A 25,100-nucleotide genomic window follows, 5' to 3' on the forward strand; every position below is an offset into this window, starting at 1 on the left:
TCGGTCTGATGCAGGTGAAGATTTGGGGATGATGAGCAGGAGGGGAGGTGGCATATGCTGGATCTGGTGGCAGTGCAGGAGCTTTCTTTGGGGACAGGTTTGGGGTGTGGGGTGAAGTGGGGCTGGGGGACCCGTGTTGGAGTTATGGAGGAACTTGCTAGGGGTGTGAGGGAACACGATGGTGGGAGTTGCAGACAGACAGGGCACCAGCTCTGGGCAGGGAGGGCTGGATACAGTCCTTTCCTTCCCCAGCAGGATGGGGGAATCAGGGGTCTTCAGGGATGAGATGTTTGGGGAGGCTGAGTGTTACCTGGGATCAGCTGGGATGAGGTACTAAACCAATGCAGGTGGTGCAGTGCAATCCCTGCCCCCCTCTCCTTTCCTTTGGAAATCAGGGGGTGGTCATGGAATGTGGCTTGTCTGAGCCTTGACTCGTTGAGATTCATCTCCTTGGGATGCATTGCTGTGGGGGCTGCAGATGCCCCCCAGGCAAAGCAGAGCTGCTTGTGCTGGGGGCTTCTCTGCGTCTTTGTGCCAATCCAAAGGTGGAAGGTACCTGCAGCACTGGTATTTGGGGCTCTTTTTGCTCTCTCCATCAGTGCCCAGGTGGGCCAGTCACTTGTGCCTGGCCTTTAAAACCAAGAGCATGAAGTGGGAGGGGGAGCCATGAAAAGACTCTTCGGGTGCCAAGAAAAACAGCCTCCAAAGACAAAGAGGCTTCCCAAAATGGATGAGGAGTGCAGTTTTGCTCAGATGCAGGGAAATTATTAATAACAAGAGTGGCATTTTTGGTGCTAGTTGGCCTGCCACTGCGGGCTCTGGCTGCTTTGCCTTCCTCTGCGGCAGGCACAGGCTGGGATCCCCCAGTCTGAACCCCAAACCTGGGAGGGATGACCATGGCAGCTGCCCGCAGATGCTGCGTTCGTGCCCCGCAGGACAGGTCTGTGCTTCATCTCGGTTTGGCCAGGCTTGCTCTGCCCAGAGGGATGAGGGGCAGGGAGCTACCCCCCAGCAGGAGAGATCCCTATCAGGACTTTGTTTTTGTGTTGCAACCTGAGGGGAAAAAAAACCCAAACCCCAACCACCCTTTCAGTTCCTGCAGATGAGGCTTTGTTCTCTCCCCCTGCCTTTTCCAACGTCTGTTTGAACCTTTCACCACTTTACCCACCAGGAATGCAGCGGGTTTGCTGGAGCTGGGAGGTTTATTCAGCAAATCTGGCACGTCATGTGCCCGGGAAAAAGCATCCAGGTGTGTTAGCAAGACTGGTGAGGGGGCTCTCCCGTGCAGGAGGGCAGCGGTGGGTACAGTGGAGATGTGGTGCCAGCCTTGCCTGGCCGCATGTGGGGAATTTCCCTGCACTTGCCCGCCGGCTCTGCTTGGCATCTTGACGAGACTTGTTGGGAAGCAGCTCATGTGATGGGTGGTTTTGTGAGGGGGGAGCCTCCTCTGGGACCTGCTCCCTCTGGGAGGGGAGAGGTGATGCCTCCAGACATTTTTATGTACCCCCACTTAAAGCCCCTCTCACAGTGGTGCTGAGTGGGTTCCTGCTCCTGTTGTAAAGTGAGACCTCCCTACCTGGCTGGTGCTTCAGGAAGAAGCATTGCCATCTCCATCCCTCCCTGACTGGCTGTGCCACCAGCTCCTCATGATTTACAAGCATGAGGGCTTTGCCGTAGCAAGGTCATCACCAAACCCACCCCCTCCTTCCTCCTGGGGCCTGAGCTCTGCCGCTCACTGATGAAGGAGGCTGAGGGTTTCAGGCACCAGCTAGCTGACCGGCATGGGGGCCAGGATGCAGCTTTGTGATTCAGGGTGTGCTCTGTGTTCTGCTTTTCGTGTTGCTTAAAAGCTCACTCCAGGTACAATCCCACCTCCGTTACCTGATGGAGGGCAACTGTTTGCCTGTTGCAAAGCCCAGCCCATGTAAATAATGTGGGGATCTGATTTTGGGGCAGCAAAGCTGGTGGTATGCAAACAACTGTGGGAAAAGCCAGTTGCTACTGCTTTGTGCTGTGCAGTTTTGAATGTAAAGTTGGATATCAAAATTGGGTTTGACCCCAAATTGAAGCTCTGTTGGAGGGAAAGCAAAGGAAGCAAGAAGATGTTGTTGAAGCTGGAAGCTCTAAAACTGCTCCCGTCATCTGGTTTTGCTGGACTTTGGAAAAGAAAACAGTTTATCTTTGGAATAAATAAAAGGGAGAGGAACAGGCTTGCAGCAGAAAGCCCCATGTTCATTCCAGACAAGTTGGTTTGTGCTCCACCTCTTGTCCCCACTTCCAAGGGGACCCCAGGTTGTGTGTGATTTCTGAGCCTCTGTTTCCCCTTGGGAAAGCCCCTCACCACCCCGACGGTGGGAACCCCAGGCATTGCCAAGAAACGTCTTTGAAACTTAAACCTGGCTTTGGAAAAAACCTGGAAGACAAACCAGCTCTAAACAAACACCCGAGTTAATTCCGTGTCTTGCATTGTGTGAGCCCAGTGAAATGAAACACAGTGCAGCCACAGGGACGGGCAAATGGGTTCAGATCCCTTAAAAAAACCTGAAATTTGCTGGCTTTGAGACATCCTTTTACATTTAGGCTTGGGATTTTTTTTTTTCTCATTTTCTTTCTAATTGTTCCTGGGAATTTAATTCTACAATTATTTTGCTGCTTCTGCCGAGGAGACAATGTGCTTCAGCCACAAAGCCTTTGAAGGCTGAATTGCAGATCACATCCAGTGCTGAGCCACTTGGATGCAGACGCCCCCTTGCTGGGAGAATTTGCTGTGATGTGGAGGGCTGTCTGTCTGCTCGTTTGTCCGGGCTGCCGAGGGGCTGCCGGCCAGCGGTGAAGCTTGTCATGCTGCAAATCAGGAAAGGATGGAACATGTTGGGGTTTGGAGGTGATGGTGCTAGCACCGAGCCTGCCTCTTCCTCATGATGGAGGAGGTGGGAGCCCCAGGGATCTGCACCCCACATCCCAGGGGTCAATGGCTGCACTCTCCCATGTCCTGGATTGGAGGAGTGAGAGTGAAGTCAGAGTGAGGCCACCGAGTCTCGGCACCATCCGGTTTCACTTCCCGGTTGTTGCGTGACTCCTTGCAGTACTCTCAGGTGCTCTCAGGCTGTGGGGTCAACACAAGGCTGCAGCTGTGGTGTTTCCAAAGAAGAGATATGTGCTGTGTGAGAGGGAAGAGCCATAGGGGCTGTGTCCTCACTGTTGTCATGCAAAAGCCAAATAGCCTCCAGCACACGAAGAATTGTTTCTGTGAGGGGAATTTTGCTGCTCTGTCCAGGGTTTCTGGGTCTGGGCTGGCCATGGCATCCCTTGTGCTCTTGGGCCAACCACTGAACTGCAAAGATTTGCCCTTCAGCCTCCCCTGCTTGCACCCTTCCAGGCCAGCTCTGGGTAAGGCCTCTGGAGCCAGGCAAGGAACTGTTTCAACTAACAGACAGTGTTGTTGGTTTTTCCATTAGGATGGGCAGTGAAGGAGTGCTCTGTTCTGCTGTCCTGGGCACTGTGCTCTTGCCGTCTGCTTGTGTTGTGTCAGGAGCAGCTGGAGCAGAGCTGTCCCTGTGCCTGGCAGTCATGGCACAGGGCAGAGCAGCTTTCCTTATTTTTTCAGTCGGGCTTTTTTGGATGGGTTTGGTTAAAAATGGCTGAAGAGCTCTCATGGGGACTTGGCACTGAGCTCCGTTGCTGCCTGGCAGCCCCTTTGAACCTCCTGCTTCACATCAGACCCGACCTGATGGAGGAGAGGAACGAGTTCTTGTGAGATTAGTGAAAACAGGGAGCCTGGGAGAAACTAACACACCCTGATCCCTGCAGCCATGCAGGGGGGACGCCGTGTATTCCTGCCCCTTTGTGGGGTGGGCAGCATTCCCCAGAGGAATGCAGCAGGGAGAGGATGATAAAGGCGTCCTGATGGTGGGGAGGGCAAATCTGTCAGAAACTGGGCTGTTGTTAGTTTTGTGGCTGACTGCTCAGCTTGTATTTTCAGGGATGTTTGTCTCCCTCCAGCACTGGTGCCCCTGAAACTGACCCACATCCCTGACTGTCCCCGCTCGCTCTCCCATCCATCACTTTGCTACTTCACACATCTCCTCCCCACCGTGATGTTTGTGGGATCAGAGCTGGGTGCTCTCCTCTGTTGATGTGCTGGGCTCTGCTGGTGTCTAATGGGGACTGTGCTGTGGGAATTTGGAGCCTGTTCCCATGGCCTGCTGGAGCCTGCCACGCGCCTCCCTGGCTCCACGATGGCTGTGCTCTGTGTGGGGGCTCTGTGTCGGGAGCAGGGCAGGATACTCTCTGAGAGGAGCTGATGTTGCAGCTTTTCCTCCCCTTCTCTGTGCCCAAATCCCAAATTTGGGTAAAGGAGAAGTACATCTGCTTCCTGAATGGCAGAAGCTCTAGTGTGTGTCTGCTGAAGCACCTCAGGGTCAAGCATGGTTTTGTTTAAAGAAAGCAACTAAAATAAACCCAGGGAGGGGCTCCCAGGAGGTCACTGTGCTCCTTCTCTTCCTGACCCAGCACGGGTCCCCTCTTCCCGGAGGGCTTTTGGCAAGTTTGCGTTTTTTTTCTTGTGTTGTTGACAAAAATCCTGTCTGGTTGAGAAATATCTGTGCAGCAGCGCCAGCCCAGTCCCATGGGTCAATTCCTGTCCCTGCAAATCTGTGCTGGGAACAGTGGCTTGTTCTGGTCTGGCCTTTGGGGATGCTGCTGAGGGGGTACCCATGTCCTTGCAGGGCACCCCAGCATGAGGCAGGTCAGGAGCAAACTCCTTGAACAAATGGATGGACAGATGGACACTATGGGCTTGGGGTGGATCTGGTGTTTTATCATTTGCTGGTTGGGCTCTGCAGCAGAAGCTAAGTGCTGGAAGTTCGTCAAGGGCTGAATTAAAGTTGCCTGGCAACCTCCATCCCGGCTTCTCTTCCCACATCTCGCAGGATTTCCCACCCAAGGTCTGCCGCCTCCAGGGAAGGGGAGCCCAAAACGCATTGCGCTCGCATCCAGGCCAGGGCTAGGCTTGTCTCCCATCCCTGGATGGCTCCTTTCCCATAACTTGTGGGTTGTTCCCACGCCTGGGAGCTGGGAGCTCTCCCCACCTCATCCCCTGGGGCAGGTGCCTTTCCCCCCCACCAGCTCCGGGAACGGGTTGGGCTGTTTCAGCTGAACCTGAAAGCAACTTGAGCGGCTCTCCTGGAGGGTAGAACAGTTCAGTGACAGTGGGAATGAGAGTGCCTGGGGGAGCCAAGGGGTTGCAAGGGGATGTGCCAGCCTTGGCCCCAGTGAGTAGACTGGAATTGGCTGCATGGGGTTTGGAGTGCCCGGGCTGGACTGCCATGAAAAAGCAAATGTTGTCACCTGGTGCAGTCCCTGATGGGGGTTCTGTTAATGCTGTTTTGCAACTCCATAATGCAGAGAAGACCTGCTGGAAATCCCTGGCTTCCACTGGGAAATCAGCAGTGCTTCCTTGTAGTAGTCTGTGATGCCAAGGGGAGCAGCCCATGAGAGAGCAGAAATGTCCAGCAGCCACTCCAGGAGCCTGCTTGGGCTTTACTAGATCTTGAAGGAACAACCACAAGCTGTCTAGGGCAGGGTGGGATGGGGAAGTGTCTTATCCCACTCTGCAAATCTGTCCTGCCATCCAGAATGGATGCTGAGAGTAAGCTGGAGAAGTGGTGCTTCCACCCACCACTTCCATTCTTTCTCCTGAGTTCCTTTGAAGTTAAAAAGCTGGCATAATTTTTAGCTGTACGGATGAGGAAACATCCATGGGGGGCCCGTAAGACCCCGTCTGTGGTCTCTCCATGTTTGCCAGCCCCACAGACAGCACGGCTTCCCTGCACTGCAGCTTGCAAGCAGCTTTTGCTCCCAGGTTTTGCTGCCTTGTGACTTTGAGGACCATGGAGCAGCAGGAAGGGGCCCCTACGCTCACAGAATGTCCTGCTGCAGTGGCTGTTGAGGTGTGTGGCAGTTTTGGCTGGTTTCTTTGCCCAGTTTCTTTGGCCAGATCCAGGTTGGTGAGGCTGTGAAATTCACTCATCAAAAGCTTTTTGCTCCTCCAGAGACGCTGGTCATGGGGATTTTAAGGAGGTGCCGACTGGGCCAGCCCGTTTGGGTGTGCTGTTGCCGGCTGGCTGCCGGTGGGAGGCTGAGGCCGGCACAGTCATGCTCACACAGCTTCCGTCGTGACCCAGTAAACCCAGTCAGACCTGACCGGGGCTCGCTCGCTCCGCTGCGCACTCACCCACGCCTGCACGCCTCTGCCGCCCCACTGCTTTCCTGGCGTTCCCCAGGGACCAGCAAGCATCCCACTGGTGAGAGATGTTACCTGGGTCTGGCTCCATGCTGGGAGCTGCGGCTGAAGCCCGTAGGAGCACTGATAGCCCGTGGTAGGAGGGTGGGCTTGTGCCTCTGTGGATGTTACACGTTGCGAGTAGAGCAGCTGGTTCCTGGCTTCGCCCATCTCGGGGTGTCCGTCAGCCCTGCAGCTGGGTCCTGCCTCCACCATCCTGCTTCTTCAGTGTCGCCGGCCGGCGTGGGAGCTGGGGTGGATTATCAGGTCCTATGTCGGCCCCTCTGTGCTGGGAAGTAGGTGAGGTGCCAAGGGACTTGGGAGCTCACTGCTGGGGATGGGGTGGGCTTTTCTGGGCAGTTTTTCTCTTAAACTCATGGTTTTATTGGAGCTGCTGCTGCTTTTCAGCCTCTTACTCTCCCCATTTGTTTCCCTCCCCCAGAGAAAACTCTGTGGCATTTCCATTCCCAGCTTTTGTCCATTTCTTGTTGAAGTGCTGTACTTGTGTAATCCATCTGCCCCCAGTCCTACTGGTGGGTCCCACAGATCCAGACCCACTCTGCTTCCTGCCTGATTCCTCGGCCTCACCCTGAACTTAAAACTTGCACCCAGACAAGGGGGAAATTATGAGTTTGGGGGTGTTTGGTGTGGCTGCAGACCAGGCTATTGACCTGAAGGGTGCCCAGGATGGTTTCAGTTCCTTCTTGCTTTTTCTCCCCCATCCTAAGTATGAAAAATAAAAACCAGAAAAAAAAAATGGGGAAGCTTGGAACAGTGCTTCTCTTTGAGTAAAATATTAACTGGCTCTTACGGCATAACTGATTAAGTGTTCTTTAGGACAAAGTTACATCTGATCTCAGGCAAAGGAGCCTTTGGAAATGGGTGTAGCTGCTTCCTTGGAAAAAGCAGAAGAGCCCAGCCCTGGCAGCATGGGACGCTACTCCCCCCTACCCAGCCAGGAGCCCTGCACAGCCCCCCAGCTTAGTTTATTATTTTTGTTTCCCCCCTGTGCTGGCTTGGTGCTCACAATGGTTAAATGTTAGCTGGGGCTGGCTCGCAGCGCTGCGCTGGCCCTGTGATAAGCACCATCCCTGCCGCCCTGCCCGGCTGCACTCCCAGCTCCAGTCCCCAGCACATCGGGAGCCAAGCAGCAGGCAAAGTTCAGGGCTTGTTTGTCAAAGGGGAGATAAGCTGAGGACGCCCAGCAGCATGGAGGGCTGTTACTCATTTATAGAGATCATTGTTTGCCTTGTCGTAAGGAGGTTTCTCCTCTGCTCTGCTTTCCCCTCGCAGGTGCAGCAGCTCTTGTGGCTTCTGCATGATTCCAGACTCATGTCTCCATGTGGAGGCTTGGGGAAGGGTCCCTGCAGCTGCCAGAGTAGCCCTGCTCCTGCTGGTGGGGTGGAGAGCTGTCAGTGTAGGGCTGGCTGGGGGGCTTTGGTGTTCCAGGTGTGACCCTGCCGCTTGCTTTGCCCAAAACTTGGTGGGTCTGGCTTGTGCTAGACATGGTGCCACCAAAATTTCTTTCTTCTTGACCTCCATCAGCACTCACCTGCCTTGCATTGCTGTGCTAGGCCCATCATTCATGGGCAGACCCTCATTCTATACAGGGCTAGTCCTGGAAACAGGAGTAACATGGAGAGAGCCTGCTCTGGGATCTGCTCCCCAAGGACCTCAGCCCTGCATGCAGCACCCTGCCTGCACCCAGGGTTGGATGCTCTTTGTGATGTCTGAAACAGGCTACCTGTAACAGAAGCCAAGACAAGTTAGGAGAGTAAAAAGCAGACAGTTAAAGGCCTTTACGGTACATTCAAGGCAAACGAATTTCCCTCGTGAGGCTGCACCCAAAATGGATGACAAGTCACGAGCTCCTCACCTTTTATAAGTTCTGTTGTATTAGCATATTGGCCCTTAATTCTCCAATAACACCCTTAGGTGACGATGTTAACCACCCCAGGCCTGCTCTCCCCCAGTTTACTGTTGTTTACATATTTTCGGGCTCTAGGGCAACGAATGTGTCCTTGAATTTCCATTCAGAGAAATTGTTTTGACTAAAGGTGCTGGGGCAGAAGTTTTAGCATTTTATACTACACTAAAGCTACAGACACATGAAGAATAAAAACTAGAAATTCTTAAGGCATCATTTGGGTGCTCTGTGCTGGTCTAGAGCCTGGGGGACAGTGAGGCAGCAGGGAGAAACATCTCCCATCTGCCCCATTCCGAGAATGCTCTGGGGCAGTAGCCATTGTGGGTGTGATGTTTGTGTCTGAAACCCCTTGAAGGAACCAGCACTTTGATGCAAGTTCCAGAGCTATCACTGAATCCACATCCGGCCCCTCACTTCTCCTATTCAGCTGCAAAGCCCTTTTTTAAACTTTGGTTTTACCTCCCCTCTTCCTGAGACCTGGTAAAGTATTTGCTTCAGGGAAATCGTCTGCAGTGAGCGTGTTTGAGCAGCTTCTCTACAGGGTCAGGTATTTGGTATATGTATGTGTATATATATATAAACCTCTAAGCAAATATATAGGTGCTGGTTACTCATGGGGAGCTCTCTGGCTCAGAGATACCCAGTCACCTTTTTCCTCCTGCATGCCTGCAAGATGAACTGGTGGCTTTGCTCAGTGCAGCTGGGAGAGCTGGAGGATTATTTGTGAGGGATTGATTCATGAAAGTGAGAGCCGAAGTAGATGCTGAGCTTCAAGGCAGCTGGGATGAAAGCAAAACTGAAATCTCGTGGAAAAACACTGGGGGGATAAAATTGTTTCCGCTTGGAAAGACTTCACGAAGATGCCAAGCAGCTCCTATATGGATTTTCCTTCACTTTGCATTGCTGCGTGCCTGAAGCATCCTTCCCAATGCCTCAGTCCTCAGAAGTCTCATCATTTCGGGAGGGGCAAAACGGGACAAGTATTTTGCACGGCAGGACGTGGTCTTTTGGGAAGGAGAGCAGACCTTGGGCTCCCCAGGACCCCCACTGCTGCCATTCGCGCTGCAGCCATTTTGGGGAGTGGGTCTTGGGGTACCCCAGTGAGCCAAGAGACTCACAGTGGGGCTTGGCCCCAAGCACCCTTCTCTGCTTTTGAGGGACAAATGTGCCTGCTTTTTGGGTGTGAAATGCAATGGGGGATCATCTGGCTCTGCTGAAACATACCCTTCAGTCAGGGTGATCTGCAGGAGCAAAAGGCAGGGAGTGAAGGAGGAATGAGCCCAGAGAAGACCTGGAGAAAAATGCACCTCCAAGCAGCTGACCTGAGTGCTCAGCAAGCAACTACGCCACTGTGACAGAATGGTTGCTGACGCAGGGGGATGCTGCTCTGCTCAAACTCCCCTCCATGCCCTGTGATGGCTGCAGGCACAATGCCTTGTGCCATGCCTTCATTTCCCCTTTAGCAAATGAGAGTTTGTTTTTCCCTCAAGCCATCCCTGGTCGGAGGCTGTGCTGGGTCAAGCATCCATGCGTTTATGCAGCTGGCTCCTTCCCAAGCCTGCTTGCTTGTGAGGTGCTGGGACAGCGGGAGTTTCTGACCCAGTGCTCTGTGTTTCAGGAGGGTTTGGTGGCCAGGCCTGTCCCAGAGAGCTGGAGAGCCCTGCCAAGGATTGGCTGTGCCGGCCCGGCGGCAGCGGCTGAGGCGGCTGCCCTTGCCAAGAGAGCAGGAAGATGAGCGGAGGTCCAGCACATCTCCTGACAACTCTCTTCATGGCAGCGGCAGCCATGGGCTACCCATCACGGCACTCTGCCACCGACCTGGATGCCACCCCCAGGACAACAGTCACCTTTGATGGTAAGGGGGTGTGGGTCCTGGTGGCTTCAGTGAGGTTTGGGATTTTGCTGGCATTGGCTTTGGTGCATTGTGACTGTGTCTAGTCTTTGCCACCCTCCTGGAGCACAACATGGGAGGGTGGCTACATGGGGACTTGCAATCTCCTGGGCTCCAGAAATCAGAGCCCACATGGCTCTCTAGTACCGGCTGCCCCAAGGAAGGGAGCACAGCAAAGTCATCCCCCCAGAAGCCAGAGGGGTATAAGGGTATGCACGGAGCCAGCCCTGACCAACCCCTGGCTCTACCTGGCAGACCTTGGAGGGTGTCCTGGATGTCACACCTGGGCTGGGATCTCATGGCCCAAATAGTCAGCAGGGAGCTTTCTTCCATGATTTTCTCTATTTGCCACTGGGCTTTTGGCCTCCAGCCTCTGTGGTGTCAGTGAGCCCAGCAGTGTCATTGTCCCTTGGGATATCCACATGACTTCATTGACCTCATTAGTGAGGCTCAACTCAGCAATCGATGGGAGAGTTTCATTAGCAGCTGGGCTGCCCTTTTCTTTCCAGGTGATGCCTCTTTTCTGGGGAAGGGGGGCAATCATTCATTTTCCAGCTGCCTCCAATGTCCCAAGCCTCATAGAATTTTTGCTTCCTGCTGGTCGCTCTGGCCAGGGCTGAGTCCTACCTCCAACTTCTCAGTGCCTCAAATTCGATGATTTCATCAGCTTGGTGGGCAGGAGTGCTCAGCCTCACTGCAGAATTGCTCCCCTTTGCACGCCAGTTTTGGTTCAGGTTTTTTTATCCTTCTCTTTGGGCTGGCTGGGCTCAGTTCAGAGGCAGGGTCACTGCTGGCATGTTTCTGCTTTCTTCAGCAGTTCCTTAAACACTGTGGCAGGTCCGTGCCCAGCATGGACATTGCAGCTCCCACCCCTGAGCTGTGCTTTAATTAGCGGAGAGAAATTTCCTCTGTGAGCCTGAGCCCAATTAGTGCCTTTTGCCTTCTACCAAACCTCCTCCCTTCCTTTCCTCGTGCTGTAAGTGCTGGCACCCAGCACTGTCTGCCTGATAACCTCAGCGAGTGCCATCCCACCCACTTCCAGCTCCATCCTCTTGTCTTTTCCCAGTGGCTCGTGCTGTGCCTGCCCCAGGTTCCCCCTCAGCCCCCTGTTCCCTTTGCAGAGCTGTCGGAAGTCCGGCGCTTCAACGCACACACCCTCAACTACAGCACCCTGCTGCTGGAGGACGACCAGGGCATCCTCTACGTGGGCGCCAGGGGAGCCATCTTCGCCCTCAACTCCAGTGACGTGGCTGATGGCTCCCACCGCACGGTGAGCCCAGCCTCTGCTTGCTGCCAGCTGGTTGTCCTCTCCTGTCCCACGCTGCCCAATCCCCGTCCTAATTGTGGCCACTCTATCCCTGCTCAACCTCCTGCTCGCCGTCTCAGGTCTTGCCTAGAGGTGATGTCTGCACCTGGTCTGTCACCAGGTCCCCTGTGGACACCTGGTCTTTCTCCCCAGCCAGGCAGCATGGGGACAGTAATGAAAGACATCCCCAAGCTGAGAGCTGCCTGTTTCAGGGACACCCCAGCAGAACGAGGGGCAGCAGGGGCATCACACTCCTTTGCTGACTCAGGGAAGGACACCCCAAAATCCTCCAGGCTCCTGCAGTGCTCTGGGATGCCTGTCCACAGGTTGGGGTGTCGGACCACTCTCACCCAGGCTGGTGGGTTGTGTGCAGGGTGTCATCTTGTGCTCTGAGCAACTATCCCTCCCTAAATAAATAAATAAGGATTTTATCATCTCTAATGGCTCTGACAAAAGCTGGAGCTTGGAGTGACAAGGGGACCATGCAGCGATGGAGGCCACGCAGTAGCAGTCTCTCTTCTCCTTGCAGATCCACTGGGAAGCCTCCCCAGAGAAGCAGATGGACTGCCTGCAGAAGGGCAAAAACAACAAGGTAGAGCCGCTGGGTGGGTGCTCGGGAGGGGCTGCCCCCCGCTTTTCCCAGCTTGTAACGCCTGTGCCCCCCCAACGCAGACCGAGTGCTTCAACCACGTGCGATTCCTGCAGCGGCTGAACAGCACCCACCTCTACGCCTGCGGGACCTACGCCTTCCACCCACTCTGTGCCGCCATCGTGAGTACGGCTCACCCACAGCTGCCACCTGTCCCCTGCCACCATGTCACCCCGGCGAGGTGCAGCTCCTGTCCTCTCCCACTATCTCAACCCACAGCCTCACTCCCCTTCTGCCCCTGTCCCTGCCCCTCCCTGCCTCGCAGCAGGGGTGAGTGACCCCCAGGCTGAGGTGAGTAGGTTTGACGTGGCCACCATGATGCAGGTGCCCAAAGTCCCCACCCCAGCGCTGGGATTGGACTCTGACCCCATAGCAAGAGGGCTGGGTGTGGATCAGTGCCATGTGGGACACATGTGGGCTCAGCAGGATGGGATGCACCAGCCCTGGAGCTGGACTGCAGTGCCCGTGGTTGCAGGGTCCCCTCCTGTGGCAGGGGCTGCAGAATGGCTGTTGGCAGGTGGTAAGCACACCCAGGGAAGGGCAACAGGGGCAGGACTAACTCAGCAGCCCCTCCCCAGGAATTTCCTGTGCCAGTCTGGGAGTCCCCACATGGCTGTGACTCATGGCAAAGTGTCCAAGAGCAGCCTTGTTCTACTAGCAGTGGGACTTTGACCCCCTTTCAGTAGCACCTTGAGTCAATGGAGACTCAATTGCCCTTCGCCCACCTCCCTCCTTGAGCTGGGGGGCAAAAGGGGCCCTGGGACCATGTCTGCAGTGTGGCTGGGGAGCCCTGGAGAGGCTGTGCCTGTTCCCATGGCTGTGCTGCTGGTCCGGTTTGGCCATCACACACACTGGAAATTGGGCGGAGGAGCTGCCAAGCTGGAAGGGCCCCATCATTATTTGACATCCTTTGAACTGCAAACCCCAAAGACAGTACCTCCTGCCATGACACGGACAGCACCTGGGGGGGACCCAGCCTGGCTGAGCTGTGTCTGCCAGCCAGGCACTGTCTGAGAATATTGGCTGTACTAGCTGGCTCCTGTCCAGTGCCCATGCAATGCCAAAGTGTGGTATTGGGTCTCAGGCTCCCCTTCCTCCCAGAGCCCTCTACCCACTCTTGGCTGGGGGCTGTGTCTGGCTGTGTGTTTCTGACTAGCTGAAGGGTGCTGGGGGGGTTTGTCTTGCCTGGACATGGGCACAGCTGTGGGCATCACTTTGTCCCTGCTAGGAGCCTCTGCAGAGAGCATGAGGCTGGCAGGCAAGGTGGGTCTGTCTCCTCCTGTTTAACCTGACTCCCTGTCTCCCTCAAGGATGCCAACAGGTTCATGTTGCCGTCTCACTTCGAGGAAGGCAAGGAGAAGTGCCCATATGACCCTGCCCGTGGATACACTGGCCTCATTGTGGGTAAGCAGCACCTTTTCAGGGCTGGTGGGGACATGTGGGATGCCACTGACCATGGCCTCATCCCCAACACCGCCACGAGGAGTCCCAGCTGGGTGGGCTCCACATGCAGAGACCTTAGCAAACCAGGACATGGTCCTTCCCCTTTGTCTGCCTGGGGCATGGGATGCTGGTGGCCTGTGGGGCTGTCCCCAGGCTGCAGGGCCATGCTGATGGGCACCTGCCCTGCACAGATGGAGGCTTGTACACAGCAACACGCTACGAATTTCGGAGCCTCCCTGACATTCGGAGGAACCTGCACCAGCGGCCACTGAAGACAGAAGAGTCCCCACTGCACTGGCTGAATGGTGAGATGTCCCTGGCTCTGCCATCCTGTGGGCTGGCATCATGGGCCATGGGACACTGCATTGCCTCAGAGAATGTGGAACAGGTGTGGGGAGGGGCTCTGGAGTCCTGTGTGGTTTGCTATGAGAAGGAGCTGAGGCAGGGAGGCATTCCACATTCTGTGGTTGGTTTCTAATCACCACCTCTTTCTCCGTGTCCCCAGATGCTGAGTTTGTGGCATCTGTGCTGGTCCGGGAGAGCAAGGACAGCCCTGTGGGTGATGATGACAAAATCTACTACTTCTTCACGGAGCGGGCAGGAGAGGAGACCACGTCCTTCTTTGACAAGAGTCAGGTGGCCCGAGTGGCCCGGGTGGCCCGTGTGTGTAAGGTAGGCATGTTCCCAGCCACAGGGAGCCAAGCACTGCTCCTCTTGGTGCAGGGGCAGTATGCCTCCACCTGTGGGAAAACTGAGGCACAGGCAGAGGGGAATGACCACCCATCCAGCCTGTGCAGACATGCTCCCTGCACCCTCCCAGAGCGACGTCGGGGGGAAGAAGATTCTGCAGCGCAAGTGGACATCCTTCATGAAGGCGCGCCTGGTCTGCTACATCCCCTACTACGAGGTGCTGCGCAGTGTCTGCAGCCTGGATGGGGGTGGCTGGGCCAGCACTGTCTTCTATGCTGCCTTCACACTGTCAGCACAGTGGTGAGTGAGGCAGCGGCCACAATGATTTGGGCTAAAAGTCTGCAGTGCTGGGGGAGCCAGAAATGCTTGAGGGGATGCACAGGCAGGTGCTGAGCACCTGGGGATGCATTCATTGGGAGCACCCATGTATCTGCCCAGGCTTAGGTGAGGTTCTGCTCCTCAGGAGGACCATGGAAGCCTCGGCTGTGTGCCGCTACAGCATCTCAGCAGTGCAGCGTGCCTTTGAGGGCCCCTACATGGAGTACCAGGACTGGGCTCGCAAGTGGTCCCGCTACGATGGTGTGGTGCCTGAGCCCCGGCCCGGCTCCGTGAGTGCATGGGGGTGCAGAGCAGGGGGGCATAGTGCAGCTGCATTCTCCTCTGACCCCCATTTCCCCTGGGCAGTGCATCACGGACCACTCCCGCCGGAAGGGCTACAACTCCTCGCAGGACCTGCCCAACAGTGTTCTGGACTTTGTCAAGCTGCACCCACTCATGTTTGAGGAGGTGAAGCCAGCCGGTGGGGAGCCGCTCCTGGTGAAGAAGAACGTGGTGTACAGCCAGCTGGCCGTAGACAGGGTGCAGGCTCTGGACGGCCACTCCTATGATGTGCTCTTCATGGGGACGGGTGAGTGTGGGATGAATTTGACAGGCCTCTGCTGGGCAAAGGGCACACCTCAAATTCCTTCCTGAACTGCCTGCTCTGCTCTCCAGGGGATGGTTGGATCCACAAGGCTGTGGTGGTGAACTCTGGCATCCACATTGTGGAGGAGGTGCAGGTGTTCAGGGACCTGCAGCCTGTGGAGAGCCTGGTGATCTCCCACATCCAGGTAAGGGGTGGAACAAGTAGGGAGAGGTGTGCTCGTGCTGTGAAGCTGCCATTGCACTGTTTTGGGGACTGGGGGTAGGTGAATCCTGGGTCATCCCAGCTCGAGATATGTGCTGGAGCCCAGCAGGGTAGCCTGGGGAAGGGACCAGCCTGGCCTGCCACCTCCTTGCCAGCTGCACCCATCAGCACTGCCTGGGAGCTGGGTACACCCATAAAGGGAGAGCTGTGCTGTGGTCTGGGGGGGATCTCTGGGCACCATGGGGCAACCCACAGCCCAGCAGCTGTGACCATGCCAGATCAATACTGAGCCAGCCCTTTCCCTCTCAGAGGAGCCTGTATGTTGGGGCAGCTAGTGGGATTGTGCAGGTGCCCCTGGCCTCCTGTGCCAAGTACACCTCCTGCTACGACTGCATCCTCGCCCGGGACCCCTACTGTGCCTGGGATGGCGGGGCCTGCCGTGCCATCGCCACCACAGACAGGTAGGGATGGGTTGCATGTTGCCGGCCAGGTCTCATGAACCTTCCACTTGCCCCATCCTATGCTGTTTCATGTCACCCTGTGGCACAGTCACCCCAGAGCCAACCCCATCTGACAGTGGGTATCACGGTGGCTGTGACCCTGTAAGGGGGGAGCTCAGCTGAGGCTGTATGGCTGAAGCCCCCCATGCCTTGCAGCACAGGGCTGGTGCAGGACATACAAAGTGGCAACAAGGGATGCCGGAGTGGCTCTGGACGGGGTGAGTCTCTGCCGCCCCTCGGTACCACTGGGATGCTGGTGTCCAGCATCCCTTAAGAACGGCAGGGAGAGGTGCAAGGCAGTGCGTGTCCCCACAGGCTCCCAGCCGTGGAAGAACCGGACAGTGCTGCAGGGGGACGATGTGCTGCTGCCCTGTGACCAGCGCTCCAACCTGGCCCGAGCCGTGTGGCTGCTGAACGGCAGTGAGGTGCTGGGCACGGGGCAGGACCGTCTGCGCGTGGGGGTGGATGGGCTGCTGGTGACGGACACGCTGCCCCAGCACAGCGGCGAGTACCGCTGCTATGGGGAGGAGCAGGGTCTCCGGACACTGCTGGCTGCCTACAGCCTCACTGTGCTGCCCGAGCTGCCCCGCAACCCTACGGCTGCTGCGCCACCCCACGCTGCCAGCCAGGCGGCCAACGACATGAAGGTGGCTTACATCTCCGCCATTGTCACCTTGGTGGTGCTCTGCACCGTGCTCAGCATCATCCTCCTGTACATGTCCTGCCTGGAGAAGCGCAAGGGCAAGTATGTGTTGGGGGAGCCACGGCCAGCCAGTGTGGAGCTGCAGACCGTCTCAGCCAACTGCCTGCGCAAGGGCCACCGGGAGGAGGAGGAGGAAGAGCTCACCCACCCCGATGGCTGCCTGCGGATCATCCCTGGCGAGGCACCCACGGCTGCCACCTCCCCAGTCAAGGAGCTGCCGGCTGCCGTGCCGCCGCTGCCGCCCCCGCTGCCGGCCGAGCTGACCAACGGTGTGGGGGCTCTGCCCAACGTCCTCCGCAAGATGAACGGCAACAGCTACATGTTGCTGCAGCAGCAGGAGGAGCCGCTGGCCTCCCCACTCTACAGCGCATCTTTCACGGAGGAGCTCAGCAAAATTCTGGAGAAGCGGAAACACACGCAACTGGTGGAAAAGCTGGACGAGAGCTCCGTGTAGGGGCCGGGGAGGAGGGTCTTGCCAGTGGGACCCTCCTCCCCTCCAGCCCCTTCTCCCACCCCTTGCCAGCAGTGTTACAAGACTCAGGCAAAACTACCTCCTGGATGGCCGGGCCCAGGCTTGGCCATTCCTTTGGCTTTTCACTCACTTTTGAGACTTGCTGTACAGAAAAAAAGAAGTATCTATTTAAATTTGGAGCTCTATTTATATATAAAAACTCACCGACGGTGGCCACAAGCTGGAGACAGGAGCTGGCACCTGGCTGAAGGTGGACACCATGGGGAGGGAGAGTTTCTGTCTGTCCAGGCGCAAGAGACGCTGTTGTGGACGCATGGCCAGCCCTGCTGGGCATCCCTCAGCACATAGGAGCTGGACAGCTGCTGAGAGGTGGGTGAAGAGCAGGGAGGGGGGCTGAGGGCTGACACACTGTGCCTCACAGGGTGCAGGATCCCTTCCTGGTACAGGGCCGGCAGGGTTTCCCCAGCTGCCTGCTCTCAGGCAGGAGAGGGGCCCTGGACACATCTCACATTGTGAGGGGTGGCTTCAGTGGCTTCCAGCCCCTGCCCGGTCTCCCACATCTGCCCCCTCAGGGTTTCCTCTCTGGGAGAGGATGGCCTGGCGATGGACAAGAGACAGGGTGAGGAGCTGATGTCCTGAATACCCTGGAGCAGCTGGTGAAGGGGCATGTGCTCACTGCGAAGAGGCCACAGGTGAAATACAGGGCTGGGTGCCCTGGGGAGGTGGTACTCCCAGGGCCTCCGACCCTGACAGGGCTCTGCCCCCTTTCCCCAGGGCGCTGGATGCAGCAGCAGGCAGCAAGATGCACTGGCAGCAGGACTGGCACCACCACCGTGCCCTACAGTGTGACAAGGGACCAGCGCAGCATCCACATGCTCCTGACATCTGCAGTGCCCCTGTGGCCCCAAGCACTATGTGTTTCTGCCCTCCTGTGTGGTGCCATTGGAGAACTGGGGCTCAGGCACAGCCCTGTTACCCGTGGGATAACACGTGTGCAGGGAAATGTCCTCACACAGTGAGGAAGAAGAATCCTGGACGAGGGACTGCCTCCCTCTGGAGCCTTCTCTTCATGACACTTTCTAGGAGCAGCCATGGTCCCTAAATTCTCCCAACTATTTCTGCTTCTGCCACCTCCTGGGAGAACCTGAGAAATGGGGGTGACAAAAGCCTTTCATGCTCCAGGGACAGTGTGGTGACACTGGAGAAGCTGGGGAGGGACAGACTTGTGGGGGTGCATGTCCTCCCCCATGTTCCTTGCTCGCACCTCCATGATAAGGACATTGCCAAGGGCTCAACCCTGCAGGGGCAACAGGAGAGGGGTGGCAATCCCTGGGGTCCTTCATGAGCTACAGCCCAGGCCTCCTATTCCAGGAGAGTGAGGCTTAGCAGGAAAAGGCAAGAGTTGCACACTCTCCCACCCTGCCCCAGCCCTTGTTTTTGCTGCAAGAAGGGGGCATGAGCCACCCCCAAGGACCACCCCAACTCCCCAAGGAGGAGCATCACTCTGTGTCTGGCACTTCTCATGCACAGCTCCACATTCCCCCCAGCAATAAATACGGCTCTGTCTGGACATGGTGTGGCAGTGTCCCTCTGCAAACAGGAGAGATGGATGCAAAGACATGGGGCTAGAGGAGGCTTTATTGGGGCTGCAGGCGTGGGCCCTGGACGGTGAGGATGGAGGGTTTGTTGGTGAGAGGGTGCCACTGGCCCTGGATACTGGGGTTGTCGGTGTGGAAGGGCTTGCGGATGCGGATGATGTCCAGGCCGGACTGGTTGGCCAGCTTTGTGGCCAGCTGCACGATCTCCTCGCTTGTCTTGCTGGCAACGAGCTCCTCCCGCACCGTGCCGTTCACTGCGGCAGAGCGAGGGGTCAGGCCGGGATCCCCCCACTCGGCAGCCCCCGGGGGGCAGCTCCTGATCCCCCATCCCACAGCAGCTGCCCCGGCACCATCTGCACCGGACAGAGGTGGTGCAGAGCCGGGGCACGGCAGGGTCACCCCATCCACTCCCGGAGCCCCCCGCGCCCCCCAGCACTCACAGTACTCGGCCCGCAGCACCGGGGCCGGGCCCGGGCCCGAATGGGGGCTCACGTAGAGGACGACATCGGGGTGCTGCCGGGCGAAGTCCTGCGCTGCCTCCTCCACGAACTGCCTGGGGACCAGAGGGGACCCTCAGCCCCAGCCGGGCCAGAGAAGGGGGAGGATCGCCACAGCCCCCATACCAAGGTCACCCCTCGCCCGTGCCGGGCCCACGGAAGGAGTCATAGCGCAGAATGTGGGGTGATGCCCCTGGTGCCGCCTTGCAGCTCCTGCCCCGTTTGGCAGGAGGTTGAGGGTCACAACCCCACCGCTCCCCTGTGATCATGGGCAGCAGCACCGTCTCTTCCCCACGCTGACAGGGCAAGGGGAAGACCCGTCCCGCCAGTTAAGGGGTCAGCAGGCTCTCCCCGCCCCATCCCCGGCACTCGGGTGGTGCCTCCGGCGGTACCTGGCGCCGCGGGCGTCGGCCGCGGTAGGGCTGAAGAGGAGCTGCAGGCGCTGGAGCTGCCGCACGTACCGGCCCACACCGTTGTGCAGCACGGCGGTCAGGAACCGGCTGGGCGACCCGCGGCCCGTCATGGCTTCGCGCTCACCCGGAGCCGGAACCGGCGGGAGGGGCGGGACGGGGATGCCCCGACCCCGCCGGGAAGTGACGCGCAGGAGAGGGACCAGGCAATGGCGGTGTCCGTGCGGACACACGTGGGGGCTGCGGCCTGAGCGGCTCCGCGGAGCCGGGGGCCGCGGGGCAGCCGCCCATGCGGAGGGGCGGCGGCGCGGGCGGGTGTCAGGGCGGTCAGGATGGCGCTGGTGCCCCTGCGGCCCGGCAGAGCCACCAGCCGCCTCCTGCCGCTGCTATGTGGGGGGCCCAGGAGCAAGGGAGCTTCGCAGAGCCCCGGGGCGCCGGGCCGCGTCGGCCAGCGGCGCTACAAGAAGGACGTGCTGCCCTCCCCCGACGGGCCCGTGCCCTCCGTCTCCATCACCGAGATCCGGCAGTACCTGCGGGCGCAGGACATCCCTTTCCACGATGGGTACAGCTGCCTGCACACCCCCAGCCTCTTCACCGGCGATCGCGGGGGCCAGCAGCTGTCCGCCAATGCCCCGTACACGCTTTTCATTGACAAGACCACGGGCAGCTTCCTGTGCACAGCCACCCTGGCCGAGGGCACCTGGCAGGACTTCCAGGCTAACGTGGAGCTGCGGCACCGTGGCGTTACCCCCGTTCCCCCTGCCAGCTCGGAGGAGATTGAGGAGGAAATGCGACAGGCTCGCGAGGATGCCCGCTGCATCTGGGAACGGGCTCTGCCGCTCTGGGAGCTGCTGGATGAGAAGGAGATCAAGGAGACTAAGGCTTTGTTTGGTATCTCCATGGTGACAGATGCCACCCTGAAACGCTTCGGGGTGCGTTATCTGAGGACTGCCAGGTCTCTCGTCTTCCCCTGGTTCAGCCCTCAAGATGCGACCCTGAAGGGCCTGAAGCTCATGAGGGTGGAGAGAAAGGGGGACACAATAACTTATGTGGAAGAGACTTTACCCCGCTTCGATTCCTATCGCAATCTTTTTGGGCTGCCTCTGATTGGCCGCCAAAACACAGAGCTGGTCTTAACTGGGTGGGAGCTGGATGCCCTGGCCCTGCACCAAGCCGCAGGAGTGGCCAGCCTGGCCCTGCCACGGGGGGCCAGCTCCCTGCCTCCCTCCCTTCTCCCCTACCTGGAGCAGTTCAAGCGCATCACGCTGTGGCTCGGCGAGGACTTGCGCTCCTGGGAAGCTGCCAAGCTCTTTGCCCGCAAGCTGAGCCTCAAGCGCTGCTCTCTGGTGCGCCCCGGCAACCTGCAGCCCCGGCCCTTGGAGGCTCTGAACCAGGGCCTGAACGTCACCAAGATCCTGCGTTCTGCCTTGCTTGCTAGCCACAAATCCATTGTCTCCTTCCGGCAGCTGCGCGAGGAGGTGTTTGGGGAGCTGGTCAACACCGAGCAGGTGGCTGGTATTAAGTGGGCACGTTTCCCCGAGCTCAACAAGCTCCTCAAAGGGCACCGCAGAGGGGAGCTCACCATCTTCACAGGTAACGGGCACAATGGTGGTCAGGGGGAGCAGAAAGGTCTTTGGTGGCTTCATCCTCCTGGGGGTGGTGCTTCACTAGTCTCACAGATCTCTCTCTGCTCACGGGTTTGGCTGAGCCTGTCTTGCGGGTGTGTGAGAGGCTGGGGGGCATTCCTCAGTGCGGTGGGACCTGCATGCCCATGTGGTGATGGGCTCCCTGCCTGGTGTAGCAAAGAAAGTCCTGGGCAGTCCCTTATCCCAGCTCCCACCTGCCACCTCTTGTCTAAGCCCTCCCTGTGCTCTCCCCATTGGCTGCCCAGCTCTTCACAGGGGCCTGTGGGCACCCATAGGCTACGGGAGGCCATACCAAAGTTCCCAGATGTGCAGTGTGGCACAAGAAGTTTTTTTGTGGTGTGAGTGCTGCAGATGGGCTTTTCTTAGTCCGCTCCCTGGGGCTTTCACCTCTAAACAGCACCTCAGCACGTTCATGATGAGTTAGATCATCTCTTGCAGCTGATTTCTGCTGTTGTTGTCCTTGTATCAGGCCCAACAGGCAGTGGGAAGACCACGTTTATCAGCGAGTATGCACTCGACCTGTGCATGCAGGGAGTGTGCACGCTGTGGGGCAGCTTTGAGATCAACAACGTCCGCCTGGCCAAGATCATGCTGACACAGTTTGCTGGCCGGCGCCTGGAGGACCATCTAGAGCTGTACGATGAGTGGGCTGATCGGTTCGAGGAGCTCCCGCTCTACTTCATGACCTTTCATGGCCAGCAGAACATCAAGTATGGTCCTGCATCTCCATTCCCGGTGGCATTTACCCCTTACGGCATGTGCTGCAGGGCCTTGGGGAGCTGGGGCTCTTCCCCCGCAGTGAGTCACAGATTTGGGGCTGGCAGGAGGCACGTTGGGACTGTTCAAGTCCCAGGGTTGGTGTGTGGATACTGTGTGGCCAACCACCTGTGTTCCTTCTGTCATGGGGATTCTCACAGCCTCTTGCTGGGGTGGGGGTGAAGGAGGGAACTTGACCCTGTGCTGGGTGGCTGCTCTGAAGCCAGCCTGTGCCCATGGCAGGACATGTCCCCCCACACCCTGCTTACATGCAGTCTGCTGTTTGCTGAAGAGGGAGGACAGGCACCACCAGCTCCTTTTATTCTTCAGGCACTATGGCACCTGCATGCATCCCCATGTGCCCTGGGGATCCCTGTGGGCTGGGGGCATTGCAGGGCAGTAGGCAGGGACTGTTTGGGCAGCAGCTGGGTCCTCCTGATCCCAACTGCCTTTACCTGTGGGGATAGGGCTGCACCTGTTGTATAGTAGGGCAGATGCAGAGGTGGGTATGCCCAGGTCCCATCAGGACCCAGACTGGTACCTTCCAGCTTTTTCTCTGTGTCCCTTTGCCTGGCTCAGCATTTCCATCCCTACCTCCGCTAATCCCTGGGGCTGATTCTGGTCTCTCCTGCTCAGGACAGTGATTGACACCATGCAGCACGCAGTCTACATGTATGACATCACCCACGTGGTCGTCGACAATCTCCAGTTCATGATGGGACACGAGCACCTCTCTGTGGACAGGTAGCCCTTCTGCACTCCAACCCTTCCTCCCTGTGCCACGCTCACTGCTGGAGGTGTCCCTGTCAGGTGTCCACGGCATGGCTTGGGACCCACATGGGGTGTCCCCTTTACTCCTGTCTGGCCACCCTGTTATATTAAAGGGCAACCACTGCCCTAGGGAGGAGGAGGTGGGAAGGGGTGAGCAGCTTACCAGCCATCCCTGCTGTGCCAGATCCCTCTTCCCATGTGGGCTTGGTTGCCTCATGGAGAGCAAGCCCACATTCCTGGGTGCTTCCTGCTGTGTGGATCAGCACCTCGCTGCTCCCGCCACTGAGCAGTGGCAGTTCCCTGATGCCATTCTTGTTGCTGTGGCAGGCTCGCTGCCCAGGACTACATCGTTGGTGCCTTCCGCAAGTTTGCCACGGACAACACGTGTCACATCACCCTGATCATCCATCCTCGCAAGGAGGATGATGAGAAGGAGCTACAGACAGCCTCCATCTTTGGCTCTGCCAAGGTGAGCTGGGCCAGGGCGGCCCTTCCTGTCCCTTGGGCACAGCGTATTCCCAGGAAGGGGCTAGGATATGTTGGGCAGTCATCCCCAGCTCCCATCAGCACCCTGGATCATCACTGGGGACTTGAATGGTGTGGGATGTCCCTCAGAGTCCTGATGCAGGCAGAGAGCAAACCCATTGTCAGCTAAAGCTCTACTGGGGCTTTAGGTGCAGTTAATTAATACTCATTGACTGTGAGTGGAATGTAGTAGGAGATAATTAAAGAGGGAGGCAGGGAGGGTGTGGGGATGGGCTGTCTAAGTACTCCAGTCTCTTCCGTGATGCTGACCAACCAGGCAGTGGTGGGCAGGAAGTGCTCGCTGTGCACAGCCCTCTCGTGATCCCATTTCCCTAGGGTGTGCTGTGGCACAGGGTGTGCCTGGTGGGTCACGGGTGTTCCAGGGGAACACAAGGGGTTGGTATTGGGGAAGTGCTGGAGTTGCTGTGGGCTGGGGTGCCCTGTAACAGAGCTTAAAGAAGCTGGGCAAGCATTCTTGAGCATCTCTGAAGCCTGTGGCCTGTCCCCCACATGGGGAACAGCTCTGCCTTGCTCTGCTGTGACTCTGGCAGCATTCCTGGCAGCCTCCTGGAGATGTTTTCCTCCCCCCAGGCCAGCCAGGAGGCCGACAACGTCCTCATCCTGCAGGACCGTAAGCTGGTGACGGGGCCAGGGAAGCGCTACCTGCAGGTGTCCAAGAATCGCTTTGATGGAGATGTGGGTATCTTCCCACTGGAGTTCAGCAAGGCCTCGCTCTCCTTCTCGTCTTCCAAAAGCAAGGTCAGGCTGAAGAAAATGAAGGAGGAGAAGGAGCTTTCAGCCAAGAAAACTGTTGAGGGACGCTCAGGAGCCTCCAAGAAGCCATGAACCCAGCAGGTGTCTTCATCTGGAGGGACAGGGACTAGTTCTGGCAGCACAAGGCCAGAATATGCCAGCTCCTCTTCCCTGGGAGCATCTGCCATGTGCCTCTGTGGCCCTTTCTCCTGCATGAACCAACCTCCTGACCACCAGCATAGTGGCTCTGAGGTGGGGGACCACCATGAGAGGAGTGGGCTCATCCTAGCCAAGAGTGGCTGGGGAAGGTGCTTTCACAAACACTGGCTGCTCCGTGTAGGTGCCGAGTGCTGGGAGCATGGTGGGAGAGGAGACAGAGTAAGCTTGGGATGATCTGCAGCCCCAAAACTTTGGTATCTCTGGTCTTGGGGCAGATTGTTAAATTGTGTCTAAAATGGAGCTGAAATCCTGAGCAGTCACTACATGGGAGGGATTGTGGGGGGCAGCTGTGCAGAGGGACATGTAGTAGAAACCCTGTATCACAAATGGGGTCTGTGGGCTCAATCCTGGCTGGGATGGAGCCAGCAAGGGAAAGGAAAGGTGAAGGAAAGTGTGGGAAACTGTGGGTGGCTCATGCTCCAGGGTGGGAGCAGGTGTGATGTGGAACTCTACCCACTCAGTTGGCACCTGACCTGGCCCCCTTTTCTCAGGGTCTTTCAAGCCCCTTTCTCTGGAGGGCATTACCAGCAGTGAGATCATGTGGGGAACAGCCCTGCCTTGCTCTGCTGGGTTGGGGGGGCTGCCATCCCTCTGCCCTCAGGGCTACGGGCAGCAAATACTGTGACCTGACTAGTCCTTGCCATGGTAGGGAGTGTCCGTGGCTGGATCTTGGTCTAATCCCTTTGATTTTTTTCTCTTTCTAGTTTTATTAAAGCATAAATATGAGTGCTTCTTCTGTCTCTGTGACTGGAGTACCCTGGGTCTGGGGAGGGTACCTTGGTTGGGGAGGAGGTGGCCCCCTGAGGATGTCCCTGCTGTGCTGAGCATCCTGCCCCAGCCCTGGCACACTGGATTATTACCAACCTCCGTGCTGGGAATAGTTTTAACCTGAGCCATAATGAGGGCCCAGAGCAGGCGGGTGGTACACACCCAGC

The 25,100-nt window shown here is 57.6% G+C and overlaps 3 protein-coding genes across 10 annotated transcripts in view; 2 read left to right on the forward strand and 1 right to left on the reverse strand.

Moving 5' to 3' along the window:
• Positions 1 to 18,560, forward strand: part of SEMA4G (semaphorin 4G) — a 29,809-nt gene extending 11,249 nt beyond the window's left edge. For 2 of the 8 annotated variants that reach the window (XM_085064971.1, XM_085064970.1), the window contains exons 2-16: positions 9,829 to 10,065; positions 11,223 to 11,371; positions 11,937 to 11,999; positions 12,080 to 12,178; positions 13,367 to 13,460; positions 13,691 to 13,804; positions 14,005 to 14,171; positions 14,320 to 14,489; positions 14,653 to 14,797; positions 14,874 to 15,096; positions 15,183 to 15,298; positions 15,625 to 15,776; positions 15,972 to 16,033; positions 16,116 to 17,682; positions 17,765 to 18,560. In XM_085064971.1, coding sequence (XP_084921097.1) covers positions 9,942 to 10,065; positions 11,223 to 11,371; positions 11,937 to 11,999; positions 12,080 to 12,178; positions 13,367 to 13,460; positions 13,691 to 13,804; positions 14,005 to 14,171; positions 14,320 to 14,489; positions 14,653 to 14,797; positions 14,874 to 15,096; positions 15,183 to 15,298; positions 15,625 to 15,776; positions 15,972 to 16,033; positions 16,116 to 16,972 — 2,535 coding nt within the window. In that variant the 5' untranslated portion in view covers positions 9,829 to 9,941 and the 3' untranslated portion in view covers positions 16,973 to 17,682; positions 17,765 to 18,560. Of the gene's footprint in view, positions 1 to 5,775; positions 6,584 to 9,828; positions 10,066 to 11,222; positions 11,372 to 11,936; positions 12,000 to 12,079; positions 12,179 to 13,366; positions 13,461 to 13,690; positions 13,805 to 14,004; positions 14,172 to 14,319; positions 14,490 to 14,652; positions 14,798 to 14,873; positions 15,097 to 15,182; positions 15,299 to 15,624; positions 15,777 to 15,971; positions 16,034 to 16,115; positions 17,683 to 17,764 lie in introns of those variants that run through there. The other 6 variants (XM_085064973.1, XM_085064975.1, XM_085064969.1 and 3 more) reach the window with 6 other exon arrangements.
• A 50-nt stretch (positions 18,561 to 18,610) lies between these two features.
• On the reverse strand, positions 18,611 to 19,651 carry MRPL43 (mitochondrial ribosomal protein L43). The gene is made up of 3 exons (XM_085064978.1): positions 19,478 to 19,651; positions 19,029 to 19,141; positions 18,611 to 18,842 (listed from the first exon to the last, which is right to left on the reverse strand). Exons 1-3 carry the CDS (start codon positions 19,606 to 19,608, stop codon positions 18,628 to 18,630), a joined length of 459 nt encoding a protein of 152 aa, XP_084921104.1. The 5' UTR covers positions 19,609 to 19,651; the 3' UTR covers positions 18,611 to 18,627.
• Positions 19,652 to 19,675: 24 nt separating this feature from the next.
• On the forward strand, positions 19,676 to 24,891 carry TWNK (twinkle mtDNA helicase). Its single transcript, XM_085064977.1, has 5 exons — positions 19,676 to 21,088; positions 21,611 to 21,851; positions 22,534 to 22,641; positions 22,996 to 23,137; positions 23,785 to 24,891. Exons 1-5 carry the CDS (start codon positions 19,828 to 19,830, stop codon positions 24,037 to 24,039), a joined length of 2,007 nt encoding a protein of 668 aa, XP_084921103.1. The 5' UTR covers positions 19,676 to 19,827; the 3' UTR covers positions 24,040 to 24,891.
• Positions 24,892 to 25,100: the final 209 nt, after the last annotated feature.

This window comes from Lichenostomus cassidix, chromosome 6 (genome assembly GCF_008360975.1).
Source record: "Lichenostomus cassidix isolate B80296 chromosome 6, HeHo_3.0, whole genome shotgun sequence".
Classification (NCBI taxonomy): domain Eukaryota; kingdom Metazoa; phylum Chordata; class Aves; order Passeriformes; family Meliphagidae; genus Lichenostomus; species Lichenostomus cassidix.

Bases quoted from the DNA above. Each gene is read 5' to 3' on its own strand.
- MRPL43 (XM_085064978.1), bottom strand. From the start codon at position 19,608: ATGACGGGCCGCGGGTCGCCCAGCCGGTTCCTGACCGCCGTGCTGCAC. The intron at 19,142-19,477 runs GTACCGCCGGAG...TCTGGTCCCCAG, and splicing joins GCCGACGCCCGCGGCGCCAG to GCAGTTCGTGGAGGAGGCAG. The intron at 18,843-19,028 runs GTGAGTGCTGGG...GCTCTGCCGCAG, and splicing joins GGTGCTGCGGGCCGAGTACT to TGAACGGCACGGTGCGGGAG.
- TWNK (XM_085064977.1), top strand. From the start codon at position 19,828: ATGGCGCTGGTGCCCCTGCGGCCCGGCAGAGCCACCAGCCGCCTCCTG. The intron at 21,089-21,610 runs GTAACGGGCACA...TCCTTGTATCAG, and splicing joins GGAGCTCACCATCTTCACAG to GCCCAACAGGCAGTGGGAAG. The intron at 22,642-22,995 runs GTAGCCCTTCTG...TTGCTGTGGCAG, and splicing joins GAGCACCTCTCTGTGGACAG to GCTCGCTGCCCAGGACTACA.